General features: G+C 39.6%; 1 protein-coding gene across 1 annotated transcript in view; it reads left to right on the top strand.

Annotated features, from left to right (window-relative positions):
- The window catches only part of LOC140068933 (5-hydroxytryptamine receptor 3A-like), a 30,281-nt gene extending 19,679 nt beyond the window's left edge, over positions 1-10,602 (top strand). The window contains exons 6-9 of the mRNA XM_072114282.1: positions 713-873; positions 5,752-5,959; positions 9,757-9,963; positions 10,041-10,602. Of these exons, the coding sequence (XP_071970383.1) occupies positions 713-873; positions 5,752-5,959; positions 9,757-9,963; positions 10,041-10,312 (848 nt within the window). The 3' untranslated portion in view covers positions 10,313-10,602. The remainder of the gene's footprint in view (positions 1-712; positions 874-5,751; positions 5,960-9,756; positions 9,964-10,040) is intronic.
- The last annotated feature ends 4,038 nt before the right edge of the window (positions 10,603-14,640 follow it).

Raw genomic sequence — 14,640 nt, 5'->3', positions numbered from 1 at the left:
AAGAGGTTCTGTACGTCTGTACTTTAGTTGAATTTGTATGTAAGTCAGAACAGGTATATTTTATAAATGTAGCTCCAGATAAAAAAATATTTTGCCCCAGTGACAACTGGATGTTCAAAAATTTGTGCTGTAATAGGAACAACAATTAAAAACAATAAAAGATCATTATATACACCATACAGCTGATCATTCCACCTGTCACAGTGGGCAGAGAGGTTTGCCTGTAAGTCAAGTGAAATATTTGTACTACCGTATTTTTATCCCTCACCTACATTTGGCTTAAAAATAATGTGATGCAAAATACTGAAAGGTGAAATTGAATTTTACCAGTACAGACAGTCCCCGGGTTACATACAAGATAGGTTCTGTAGGTTTGTTCTTAAGTTGAGTTTGTATGTAAGTCGGAACCGTATACTTTATTATTGTAACCCCAGTAAAAAAAATTTTGGTCTCTGTGACAACTGGGATTTTAAAAATGTTGGATTGTCATAAGAACCAGGATAAACAATAAAGCTTAATTGCAGACACTTGTGATAACTGTTAAAGCTCTTTATTGTAGCCTAGGACTAAAGTACAGTAAATTACCAAAATCCAGAGGTCCGTTTGTAATTAGGGGTCGTATGTAAGTCAGGTGTTCTTAAGTAGGGGGCCGCCTGTATTACTATCTCTATGTAAATAACTCTTCTCTGAACCTGTTCTTTCTACCTTACAGTACAAGACATTGTCATGCTGGCAAACATGAATTCTTCTCAGGTGTTTCAAAGTACTATTGATGTCTTTGTTAGCAAGGGAGAATGGAACCTGTTAGATATAACAGTGGGAAACAAAACTGTTATAAGTGAAGGGGTATCTTACAGTACAATTTACTATGAGGTGAGAGCTAAAATATAATTTTATGCTTTGTCTTGTATCTTAAAGCAAACCTGTCACCAGACACCCTTTTTGAACCTTCTCTACATCACCACAGACAATAAATAGCTTATCCCCAAACTTTTTTTTATAAAACTTCTGGCATTAGTAGTTAAAACAATAACTTAAGGTTAAGTTTACCTGGCTCATTGCTAGCTTGTGTCCTGTGTTTCCGGGGAGTGTTCAGCATGGAGCAGAGTTCCCCTCCCTCCTCAAATGCTCATAGTTTCCAAAAAAACCCTCCTCCTCTCAGTCACCCATTGCCCCCACCTCTGCTTCCTTCTCTTGCAGATAAAGATGAGCCTTTGAGGAGGAAGAGGAACTGTGCTCCATGCTGAACACTCTCCAGGGACACAGGATACAAGCTGGCAGGGAGCCAGGTAAACTTTAATATAAAGTATTGTTTTAACCACTTAACAGTTTGAGGATAAGCTTTTTATTGTTGGTGGGGACATGGAGGTGACTCGGGGTGCCTGGTGAGATAATCCCTTTAAGCCATACTATTAACCCAAAATGCCGTTATTAATATTCATCTGCTTAATGCTACATTCACACACCTGTATGGGGGATGTGTACACAGCCGCCATTTATACGTCCCCCATAGATGGCAAAGGGCACACGGCGCTGCATGGGAATGGTGCGGTGCGGCACCATACTGTTCCGTAGCCAGGAGAAAGATAGGACATGTCTTGTCTTTCCCCCGTAATATGGCGCCATGCACCATATATCGCTATGGAGAGGGGCGTGGGTGTGAATGTACCCTAAGCCTGTTTTAATTTTCCTCCAAAAAAATCTGAAACACAGATCATGAATGAAAAAGCTGTGAACACATTTCTAAATATATACCGCATAAAACTGTCTCCATCAACCTTTAAAACTTATGTTCTATGTATAATCATATACATAAACAGAACAGAAGGGTAGAAGGAACTTCATATTTTCACAGCCTCAAGTAAAATGGAGCAGACAATTCACCAGTGATCTACTTGTCATTGGTGACAAGGAATATCCTTCCCAGGAAACAGTAGCTAGACCAGGGGTATACATATTTCTGTCAGTACGGCTAATAGCTTGTGGCAGGCCAGTATTTGGAATGGCTGATAGCCATGGGACCCCTGGAACAATGGGTCACATAGCAGTCATGTAGTCTGCCACCCTGGACAAGACATTAAAGGGGTTTTCCGACTAACCACAGGATAGGGACTAACTTGCTGATCACTGGGGGTCGCAGTGATGAGACCCCCACAGATCACGAGAATGAGGGGTTGATGGGGTCCCAGGTCCCTCAGTCGGAACCCTTGTCACTCCATGAGAGTAATGGAACAGATGGCCGCACATTACCATTCTGCTCCATACATTTCAATGGACCTGCTGGAAATTGCAGAGGGCCACGTTTGGTGATCTCTGTCAGCCCCATTACTCTCCGGGACCAACAAGGGGTCCGACTGAGGTACCTGGGACCCCATCGGACCCCTCGTTCTCATGATTTGTGGGGATCTCATCCTGTGGGTAGGGCCTAACTAGGTTCATGGGAAAACCCCTTTAGTGACAAACTCAAAACCATCGAAAGGTTCAATATGGGATAACTATAACCCTATGTGGGTTCCACTTTATAGCTGGAACCAAGATTTCTCTGTGAAAAAAAGCCCTTCTTCAAAGGAGCCCCCATAGACAAAAGGGAGCAGGGATTTCAAAAAGAGTTATGGAGTTATCATAGGTTCTGGTCGTATACCAGTTACATTCCTGACATCTTAGGAAAATGCTGAATGCCTGTCTGGGTCTCAATCCATCCTAGGATGGGTGTGTGTGGACAGAACTCCAAATGGAAACATGGTAATAAAGCCGTGTTTTGGGGGATCCAAAGACACCTATATCATCTTCATATGATATTCCAATGCAACGTTTAGACAAGTCTTATGTTTGGGAGTTTTAGCTACTCTACCAAATGCAAGGTAAACTACTACCCTCACAGGGACAGGCAGGAAGTGTCTGACCAAGTTATGCCAGGCAAACGCTAGCTGTTGTATTCCATAATGCTGTGTTGGAGGAATCCACCCAATTTACCTGGCCATGTCTATATTCTTGGTCTAACCTTATATACTACCTGGGGATGGTTTCTGTATCGCCAAATAAAAAACTGTCTAAAGAGTATATAAAGATAACTCCACTCAAACTATACTGTCAAATATGCTAAAGAGCATTACTCCATATTTAGATTAAAATAAATGTTTTTTATTTGTTTAAATCCGGAATTCACTTCCTACATATGGTACTACAATCAAACGTCTTGGAGAATGGAAGATGCTGCCCTTCTTAAGGCTTTTAATCTGCAATCTCAAGTTTTTAGGCCATTTTTCTAAATGATTTTTGGCTGCTTCAACACTATTTTATACATATATTTCCTAAATGAAATTTTAAAAACCAAAAAATGGAACAATGGCCTCCCCAAATGCTAGCTGCTATGGTTTACATACAGTATTTTTCCACTAAATAAAACTCATTGGATTTGTGTCATTTGTAAGCCATTTATAGGTATTCAGTGGTTCACCATTGTACACTATTACTCATTGGTGATATACTATATCATCCCATTTGCCAGTGACATTAATTTATTGTTTTAGCGTAAAGTTTACTACTTCCGTTCACATTGTCTGCAAAATACAGAACTGTACATAATGACTGTTCATGGATCGCGTAAGAATGCAGTAAATAAATAAGGCCCTGGGTTGGAATAAGAATACATTTGTGAAACCATGATATTTATAATGCAAAAAATAGAAAAGTTCAGTGGCACATTTTACTACATATCTTCTTAAAAAGCATACATGTCATGATGGTAGGAGAAGGAGGCAAATGGAATGAGAAACAGCTGTTTCCCTTTCTCAAGCTCAAAAAGCTGCAGCGTGTGCACCTGTCCTAATGTCCTGTCCGTACTTTAAAGGAAATCTTCTATTTGTTTTCATGCATTGTGAACGAAAACATACCTTGAGAATGCTGTAGCGACACTGATGCAGAAACATATATTGTTTAATCCCTGATCCAAACGGCTTAGAAAACAATTATAAAATTCAGGACCTTGGCAAATCTTGGTTTTATGCTGGCTTCCGTTCATAAACACATTACACAGAGCTTGAACTATCCAGACAGGACTAATCAACCTAAACTGGATGACTCATACACAGCTGCTGGGGGCTGGTGCAGCGATTGATTACTTCTGCCTGTCAGGGACAACACAGTGAATACAGTGTTCTCGGCTTACACTGGGCAGGATAAGGCTAAAGCAGTAAATAATTAGGGTAAGAGGATAGCGCTGGAGCAGCCACAACTTGTGCGCATGGGCCAGCCAGCGCACAATTGTGATGTCAGAACCAGCTGACATCACAGTTGTGCGAGGGCCAGGCTGTGTGCATGGAGCTGTCGCAGACCTGGCGCCAGCGCACATGAAGAGCTGCCCCAGGTGTCGGAATGCTGAGTACTCCATTTATTTTTTCATATACCCGAGTACAAGCCAAATGGGTAGTATTCAGCACAAAAATTATGCTGAAAAACTTGGCTTATAGTCTGTATATATGGTATATACGGCATGTGACTTTTGATGACACCAAAGGTATGAAAAGATTTGTAAAATATATAAAAATATTCTTCTCAGTGAAAAAAATTACAACTACCCTGGGAAAATCCTTATTTGACTTTAATCAACCCTACAGATTCACATGTATATTATGGGGGCAGTGATCTGGTCTTATAATTTGATTCTATGGCTCCCTCCACCGCACCATGACCAATATAGGCCATTTTCTGGCCTTTGCAGGGAGAAGGGGTAAAGAGCGCTCACCCCACCTCTTCCTGGCTCTTTGCTTGCCCTGGATCCTGTCAGGGTGAGCACACCCTAAAAGGAAAAATCTATCGACTGGGGTCACTTAAAACAAGTTTACTGCATCATTTTATTGCAAAAACTACCAAAACATAAAATATTCTTTAAATCCCTCACCAATTCACTATATTGCGCAATTAATATTTCAAATCTGCTATGAAAACATACATGAGTATAAGCCGACCCGAGTATAAGCCGAGACCCCTAATTTTAACACAAAAAAACTGGAAAAACATACCGACTCGAGTATAAGCCGAGGGTGGCAAATGCATTGGTCACAGCCTCCCAGTATATAGCCTGTCAGTTCCCTGTAGGATAGTGCCTGCCCAGCTCCTGTAATATACAGCTTGCCCTGCCCCTGCCTGTAGTATACAGCCTGCCCAGTCACTGCCGTAATATACAGCCTGCCCAGCCCCTGCCCGTAGAACAATTCCTTTAGGGAAAAAAACAAACACTGTACTCACCTTCCGACAACCCCCGGCAGGTCCTCTTATATACCATGATGCACCAGCATCGGCTCTATGTCTCCGCATGGTCCGTCGCAGGGATCGTGACGTCAGCCGTTCGCTGACATCATTGTGTGTCCCGAGCGGCTGACGTCACGATCCCTGCGACGGACAATGAAGGTACATGGAGCCGATGCCGGGGCATCGCGATATAGAAGAGACCGTGTTTGTTTTTTTCATGACTCGTGTATAACCCAAGGTGAAGTTTTTCAGCCATTTTTTGTCCTGAAAAAACTCGGCTTATACTCGAGTATATACAGTAAGTCAAAAGTTGAAATTCTGTCAATTGAATGTTTGAACCAGAGTGACCTAACCTGCTAGCGAGAAATTCATCCTACTGTTGAAACGGTACAATGGAGCAGTAATATGGATGTATAAAAAAATCGGCAAGAAATGTAGTTCATATAATTGCAATATTTGACATGAATTGTATTTTATTAATTTAGTATTTTCTCCTTTTAGATCACTATAAAGCGAGTACCTGTAGTTTACATAATTACACTTATTGTCCCAGCATGCTTTATGGTTCTTTTGGATATTGTCAGTATGTTCATACAGATGGAATCTGGAGAAAGACTTGACTTCAAAATAACTATTGTGCTGGGCTTCTCTGTGCTCCTTTTGATTCTAAACACCATGCTTCCAAACTCTGAGGTACCTCCAATTTTAGGTATGTGTTCATCTTAATTCTTATTTGCAAGCCTAAGAGATACTATAAGATCTTGGGATGTGTAGGGCATGTTTACACAAATTCTCATTAGCCACCATCGCTACAGCATCTGTTCTGGCTTACATCATACAAAGTCTTAATGAAATGGTATTTGCATATGGATCTCCTTTCTCCTTCCTAGTACTTCCTAGTGGTGAGTACAATGTTGCCATCATCAATAATCATTGGAGTTCATATAATTTTACTCCTACCGATTTTTATTAACTAATGTTTATAAGTAATGATAAGTGGACCCATGGATTCGCAGTTCAGCAGAATTATAAATCTGTTCAGGTCTGAACCCAGACTTAAACCCCAAGCAGTAAAACGGTGCTGGCACCAATCGCAGGTATTAACTGGTTAAATGCCACCAGCAATTTCACCAGCGCTATTTAAATCACTGTGACAGCACACACTGCCATTTTGGGGAGGGTCATCGTTCCCGATCATTGTTTTTTAGATGGTTTGCAGATTTATAGTAACCATTTACAAGAAGGTTCTTTCCCAATTATTGGATGAACATAAAGGCGCTCATCCAACAAATGAGCAAATATTTGTCTGTGTAGTGAAAAGATAATTAATGACAACATACAAATGAGATAAAGAAATGCACCAGAGGGCTCACCAAACATAAGTGAACTAATACTATCAATTTTATTTCAAGACAGACAAAAAACAATGACATACGTTTTAAAAACATTTAAGATATGTAATGTACATACGATACAAAACGGTGACGAAGTATAGATCAGCCGTACAACACCTACTGTTCAGTCACCTGCTAATGACTGTAACCCTCCCTGTATGGAAGCCTGATGGTGGAAGGCTCCCTTCCACCACTGTTCACTTTTACCCTTCCGCCTGCCCCGGTCCAATAGCAGTCACCCAGGATGTCTTTATGATTGATCAAGACAGCCATTGGGGCAACGGTTATTCACATTGGTGGGGATTATAACCTTCATTTCACTGCTTTTTGATAGGAACATTGATGCTATTTTGTCTATCTTGATGATTTACTTGGATGTTATAATGGGGTTTAGTGCAATATGATGTGCTACTGGCCATCTCTCCTATAGGGTCATGACCAATTGTTATCACACCTAGGGCTCTATTATTCGTTTGATCTCTGTTCATGTTTTCCCTTTTTAGGCTTGCATACAGGTGACTGAACAGTAGGTGTTGTACGGTTGATCTATACTTTTGTCACCGTGTTGTATCTTGTGTACATTACATATCTTTATACAAAATTGATTAATCCTCCGCCTCTACGTTCATCCACTCCACATTTAGGAAAAAAGGTGCAGTACCTTTCCAACCAGAGATTTTTGGTACTCACGGGGACAGTCCTTACTCCATACCCAATGTCCTCAGCGTTGCATGCCTAGGGCATGAAAAATCCTCATACAGGGTAAGGTAGCTCGGCACGGCGTCCCTCCTGGGGATTCTCAAGGTAGCTCGTTGCTTCAGTGCTACTCCTAATTGTTCCCACCCGGGAACTTGTTCCTCCACTACTTGTTCCACTTTCTTCGTTTCTGAAGCCCCGGAAGAAGCCATATCAGGCGAAACTCGGAGTCGGGCGGTATACCGAGCGTGTTTGTTTTATCCATAAGGCCTTTTTAATCTTTACTCTTGTGAGTATTTCCATTAAAACAACTTTAAAGATCAAAAAAGTACTGCACCATCGTTTTTTTCCTTTCTCTTCCCAAATCTAATAGTAATTAGAAGAAGGAACGAAGAAAGTGGAACAAGTAGTGGAGGAACAAGTTCCCGGGTGGAAACAATTAGGAGTAGCACTGAAGCTACGAGCTACCTTGAGAATCCCCAGGAGGGACGCCGTGCCGAGCTACCTTACCCTGTATGAGGATTTTTCATGCCCTAGGCATGCAACGCTGAGGACATTGGGTATGGACTAAGGACTGTCCCCGTGAGTACCAAAAATCTCTGGTTGGAAAGGTACTGCACCTTTTTTCCTAAATGTGGAGTGGATGAACGTAGAGGCGGAGGATTAATCAATTTTGTACTAACATTTACTGGTTATTTTTTTGGATCTTTTTAACTTGTATCCTCCTTGCGCCGTTTTTTTCCATTCTTTTTTGCGAGTAAGGGTAAACTGAATATCGTTCTTCTATTTATTACATATCTTTAACCCCTTAAGGACGCAGGGTTTTTTTGCTCATTTCTCATCTCTCCACCTTCAAAAATCCATAACTTTTTCATTTTTACGTGTACAGACCTGTGTGAGGGCTTATTTTGTGCGTAACAAATTTTACTTTCCCGTAATGTTATTTATTTTAACATGCCGTGTACTGCGAAGCTGTGACTGTGCACTCAAAATAACACCTCAGCTTTATTCTTTGGTTCGGTGCAATCGCAGTGATACCAAATTTATACAGGTTTTATTGTGTTTTAATACATTTTCAAAAATTAAATGAATGTGTACAAAAAAAATTTTTTTTTGCCATATTCTGAAGCTAATAACATTTTCATACTTTGGCGCACGGAGCTGTGTGAGGGGTCATTTTTTGCAAAATGAGCCGACCTTTACATTGCTACTATTTTTAGGTCTGTGTGACATTTTGATAATTTTTTATTCCATTTTTCTGTGATGTAAAAAGGTGTAAAAGTCGCATTTTGGACATTTGGGCGCCATTTCCCGTCTCAGAGGTCACCGCCGGCCATAACCGTTTTTATATTTTGATAGATCGGGCATTTTGGGACGCGGCGATACCTAATGTGTCTGTGATTTTTACTGTTTATTATGTTATATCAGTTCTAGCGAAAGGGGGGTGATTTGAATTTTTAATATTTTATTAATTTTTTTTATTTTTTAAACTTTTTTTCCACTATTTCTTAGACCATCTAGGGTGCATTAACCCTAGATGGTCAGATCGCTCCTACCATATACTGCAATACTACTGTATTGCAATACATGGCATCTTTGCAGCTCATTCATTACAATGAGCCACTGGCTCATTGTAACGAATCTGCAGATGCCAGATAGCCTCGGGTCAAACGAAGACCCGAGGCTACCATGGCAACCGATCGCCGCCCCCTGATGACGTTGGGGGGCGCGGCGATCGCAATAAAGATGGCGGCGCCCGCACGCCGCCGTCTTCTAAATGCCGCCGGCGGCAACAAAAGGGTTAATAGCCGCGATTGGTGCAAGCACCGACCGCGGTTATTAGCGGTGGGGATGTGCTGCAATATGCAACAACCCCCACCTCTGTATGAAGAGGACTCAGCCTGTGAGCCCTGTTCATACATTCCCTATACCTCTGTGCCGTAGAGCTACGGCGCAGAGCGTTAAGGGGTTAATGTTTTTAAAATGTATGTCGTTGTTTTTTGTCTGTCTCTTAATAAAATTGATAATATATGCTCACTAATGTTTGGTGAGCCCTCTGGTGCATTGCTTTATCTTATTTATTGGTCAATGTGTTTTTGCTTGCACTGGCTGTTTTGACAATTTGGCTGTGCTAGCCAGTTTGATTCATCCTCGACAACATAAAAATGCTTATTGGCAGGAAGCAAATAAACCAGTTACCATGTATACTTTATTATGATAAAAACAATCATATTAATAAATCTTTGTTCCAATATTTATGATAATTGATACAGGTAAACAGAACTAAACTGCTGTAGATTGACATGCAATATAAACATTTTATAATCACCTAGTATGAAATGTTTAGAACACAATAAGCTAATCATTTATCTGTATTTTCTCTAATTTTTTTTTAAATGTCATACGTTTTTGACAGGCATATTTTGCTGTGTGTGTATGGCTATTATGGTGGTCAGTATATTGGGATGTGTTGCTGTCTCTTATATGTTAATGCTCTCCGAATCTCAACCAACCGTCCCCTCCTGGATAAAATCCTGGATCTTGAAGTTCCTGTATCGTGTCCTGTGCTTTAAAGGAAAATACTTTATGAAATTTGGGATCAACCTTTCACTAGCAGAAACATGTACGTAGGTATATGTGGGTGAGAGAACGGAATATTACAATACTTTATGGATTTCTAACAATCTGCATACTTCCTAGATGTTAATAAAAGGGCAATGCAAAAAAGAAGCTTGCAAACTGAAAAGAACCTTCACAGAAGCAAGAATGACAGTATGGAAGCAAAACTGTTAAAGATGCTCCTGCAAGAGGTCTTGAAGATCCACAAGAAAATTGTTGAGTCTAAGGAAATGGATGACAGCAAGACAGAATGGCATGCCGCAGCCCTTGTAGTGGACCGTCTTGTCCTTGTCATGTACCTCTTGATTGTAGTCATTATATTTGTCACTGTGCTCATTGTCTGGTCCACATAATTATTACACATTGGCAGTTGCTATGTTCATAAAATATCTGGGGCACGGGCCCCAGTGCACATGTACTAAATCATCAGTGTCCATTCCTGTACACAACTCCCCTCACACAAGCTTGTACCAAAAACAACCATACTTATAATTTTTAGCCACTGAAAACACAGATGAAATAAAGTTCCCTAAATGTGGCCTAAGATGTAATAATACAATGTACATTTGACCTCTACTAATTCCCCCTCAATGTGACCTGCACTGAATAATGACATTTCTATACCCCTAAACTTAAGTCCCCTGATTGTGGCCACTTTCTAATTATGTCTACTGAAAGGAGCCCCCACCTAATGATACCTACACTTAATAATGTTTTCCCCACTAAAAAATAACCCCATATTGACACCAAGTGATGTCCCCAAAGTCCCCAGTAAGTTATGTCCCCCATAATCCCCAATAAGTTATATCTCCCACAAAACCCCCAATAATGTTCCCTACAGCCCCTCCTTAAGTCCCCACAGCCCCCTCTAGTGTCCTCCACAACTCTCCCAGTAATGTCCCCACAGCCCCCTTGTAAAGTCTTCACAGCCCCCTCCCCCCAATAATGGCCCCCACAACCCCCTAATGTCCTTACAGTCCTCCAAGTAATGTCCTCATTAAGCCCCAGTAATGTCCTCCACAGCTCCCCAGTAATGTCCCCTCACAACCTCCCAAATGCGCTTCCCTTTCACAATGTACAATAAAAAAAAAAATCAGTAATACTCACTTTTCTACCTCTCTCACCTCCTCTTTTCTGTGAGCAGGACGGGTGCTGTGACATCATTATACCGTGCCTCTTGCTCCTGGCAACTGATGGCAGCAAAAAAAATCATGGACAGAAAATAGAAGAAAATATCAGAAAATAAGATGAGAAAAGATTTTGATGCATTTTGGATTAGCATTTTGTCAAAGCATACATTCGAGAAATTTTCCATTTTAGGCCTTAAAATCTACAACTGGATTGTATAATAGATCATATAAGGAAAATATATATGCAATTCTATATACTTTCAATAGCCAACTTACCTGGAAATTTCCATAGAAGACAATCACATTTATGCAAGGTAGACCAGTACTGTTTGAGATTTCGGGTTAGTCAATGTACAGTATACCTCTCTCACAACCCCTTTTTGGGAGCTACAGCAGCTACTATATAAGACTTTGAGGAGTTGAAAGTCCTCAGATTAAGTATATTTGTATAAAAAGAGAGTTTTGAGGTATTGCAAAAGGATTTGGGGCTTACATTTCTGTAACTCTACCATGTGGGCAAGGTCAAGAGCCACTGGTGCAACAGGACCCCAGTTCATTCTCATGCGAACTTGGGATCAGGGCCCACACTATATATCAGAATATACATATACCATATATACACAGCACAGACATATGTACACATACATTATTTATGCGTTACACACACATATAAGCACAGCACCATATATATTAATATACTGTTCAGCAGCCTCCTTAATTAACCCCTTAAGGACGCAGGGTTTTTTCTCTCATTTCTCGCTCTCCACCTTCAGAAATCTTTTTCATTTTTCACTGTACAGAGCTGTGTGATGGCTTATTTTGTGCGTAACAAATTTTACTTCTCCATCACATTACTTTCACATGCCGTGTACTGGGAAGCTGGAAAACAATTCTAAATGTGGAAAAATGTGAAAAAAACATGTTCGCGTGACATTCTTGTGGGCTCAGTTTTTACAACTTTCACTGTGCGCAACAAATCTGCTTTATTCTTTGGTTCGATATGATCATGGTGATACCAAATAGGTTTTATTGTGTTTTAATACATTTTCAAAAAATAAACTAATGTATACAAAAAAGAAAAAAAAAATCGCCATCTTCTGACGCTAATAACTGTTTCATAGTTTGGTACATGGAGCTGTGTTAGGTATCACTTTTTGTGAAATGAGCCAATGTTTTCATTGCTACCATTTTGAGGTCTTTGCGACATTTTAGTCACTTTTATTCCATTTTTTATGTGATGTAAAATGGTGTAAAAGTCGCATTTTGGAAATTTCAGCGCTATGTTCCGTTATGTGGTTCACCACAGGCAATAACCGGTTTTATATTTTGATAGATCAGGCATTTGGGGATGTGGTGATACCTATTGTGTCTGTGATTTTTACTTTTTATTACTTTTTATATCAGTTCTAGGGAAACGGGGGTGATTTGAACTTTTAGGTTTTTTACTTTTTTTATTATTTTTAAAACTTTTTTGAAACTTAGTTTTTAACTACTTTTTAGACCCTCTAGGGTACATTAACCCTAGATGGTCTGATCGTTTCTACCATATACTGCAATACTATACCATACAGGACCGTTGAAAGCTTTGGTACAGCACAGTGCAAGAAGATTGCAATAAGTCAAAGCTTGAATTGCTGTGTTTATACTTTTCGCATTAATAGCCCTGGATATGGAATAGTTGAATTGAATATGTGTGACTGAAATGCGTTGTGGATGGAATTCTGGGAGGTGGCATTGGAATCAACCAAAGTCATATCTATAAATACAGCACAAAGATAGTCCCTAAAAGAATGAAAATGTTTGGTCTCAAGTCGGATGGTAAGATTCTCCATTGTAATCTAGATGCGGCTTTTAATTTACAAGAAGATATAAACTTGCAGGTCTATAGTTTCCAGGTTTATATTTTGACAGCTTTTTCAAATATTGGTGCTGCATTTGCTTTGTGCCTGTTCTTTGGATCAGGCCCTGTCAAAGTAGAATGTAACAAATAAGGTTCTGTCTTTTACATTACTTAAATTACATACTAAATAGTAAATGCAGAGTTTACTTTGTCACTTTACATTTCACCTGACATTTCATTTCCTGCTATAAAAATCTTCCCCAATTATTTCCTTGTTATTTACACGTGTTTCAGTTTTAACTTTTAAAAGTTGTAGTCTGAGATATTGTGTGATTCGAGAGGTTTTAAACTGCTATGACTAGGTCTGCTGCTATCAGAGTGGAGACATTCGAAACACATTGGCTTGGGGTCTACAGAATGTCAATGCTCAGTCTTTGTTTGACTCTTGCAGTCTTGTGCCTCTCAACTCAACTCAAAGACTGGGACCACCACAGGAGTTCCAGCATTGGATCACCAGTGGGTCAATGAAGTGAACAAGTTGTATAGTGTTACTGGTGGTGCTACATGGAGAAATGACTATAAACTTCAATTGGAGCCAAGCCTGGCTGTGATCATAGTGCCATGGTCACCTCTGCAATCGGGTCTTCATCTGGGGTTACAAGTGTTACATGTGGAAAGGAAAATCCTTAGATTTTATAAGCTTCTTTTTAAATATGTTTCATAGGAAGCCCTGATTTCAGATAAGATCACAGTGCCTCATGGGGTTCATAATATTTTATGCTATTACTTCTAAACAAACAGAATGGTGAAGGCAATAATATATCTGCATTTGTGAAACTATGATCATCAAAGAAATGGCTGTGGCCTCGTTTATTAACTCTACACTTACACATTCTATTATTGCAGTCAATGGAGCTTTATTAAACGTACATTGCATAAGTCTTCTATTTCATTCAGAGGCATTCACAATTTCTGTCTCATTCATGTTGAAAAAAAGTATAGGGTGTATAGGAGTTTAAATATACTTTCTTTTGTCTAGATTTTTTTCTGCATATTTTCAGTTTTCTCATTATTTTCCCTTAGAGTCAACAACATTTGACTTTTGCCTACCCCTCCCATGCTTTATTCTTAAACAGAGTAGCTAAAATAACTAAAGATTTATGACATCTATATGGACAAGAAAAACTGGTTGTAAAGGCATAACATAAGCTTAATCAAACCAAGGAAGTTTTATGCAAATAAAAGATCTGTATTTTTAGCATTTGCTTGGATTTCATGTCTTTATGAAAACATTCTTGAAGAGGAATTATGACTGCACAAGATAAGGTCCTACTAGTTTATACAGTCTCATACCTGGTACAAATAATAATGAATATTACCATTAAAGAGGACCTTTCATCTCTACCAATGTGTAATTTTAGTACATCTTATGTATATTTCTTATAATATAGAATTCAGGAGCATCGTTTGTATCATTCCCGTTATTTCAAACAGAAATTTGTGAAGAAATAAGGAGCACCGGCAAATCAACTTAAGAAAGAAACTCTAGAATAAATCTTTCATGAGGAATACAAATAGGCAGTCTACAATGAGGCAGTGATTTGAGTAGAGATGACTAACAGGATATCATCTCAGAGGGGGCAATAGTTCTTTGTGACTTTGTTTTTTGCAGAGATTGCTGATGGCATCACAGTGCCAGTCTTTCATGTCC

The sequence above is a fragment of the Engystomops pustulosus genome, chromosome 7 (assembly GCF_040894005.1).
Source record: "Engystomops pustulosus chromosome 7, aEngPut4.maternal, whole genome shotgun sequence".
NCBI classification, from domain to species: domain Eukaryota; kingdom Metazoa; phylum Chordata; class Amphibia; order Anura; family Leptodactylidae; genus Engystomops; species Engystomops pustulosus.
The sequence above is the reverse complement of the archived record's forward strand: the minus strand, read 5'-3'. Positions and strand labels throughout refer to the sequence as shown.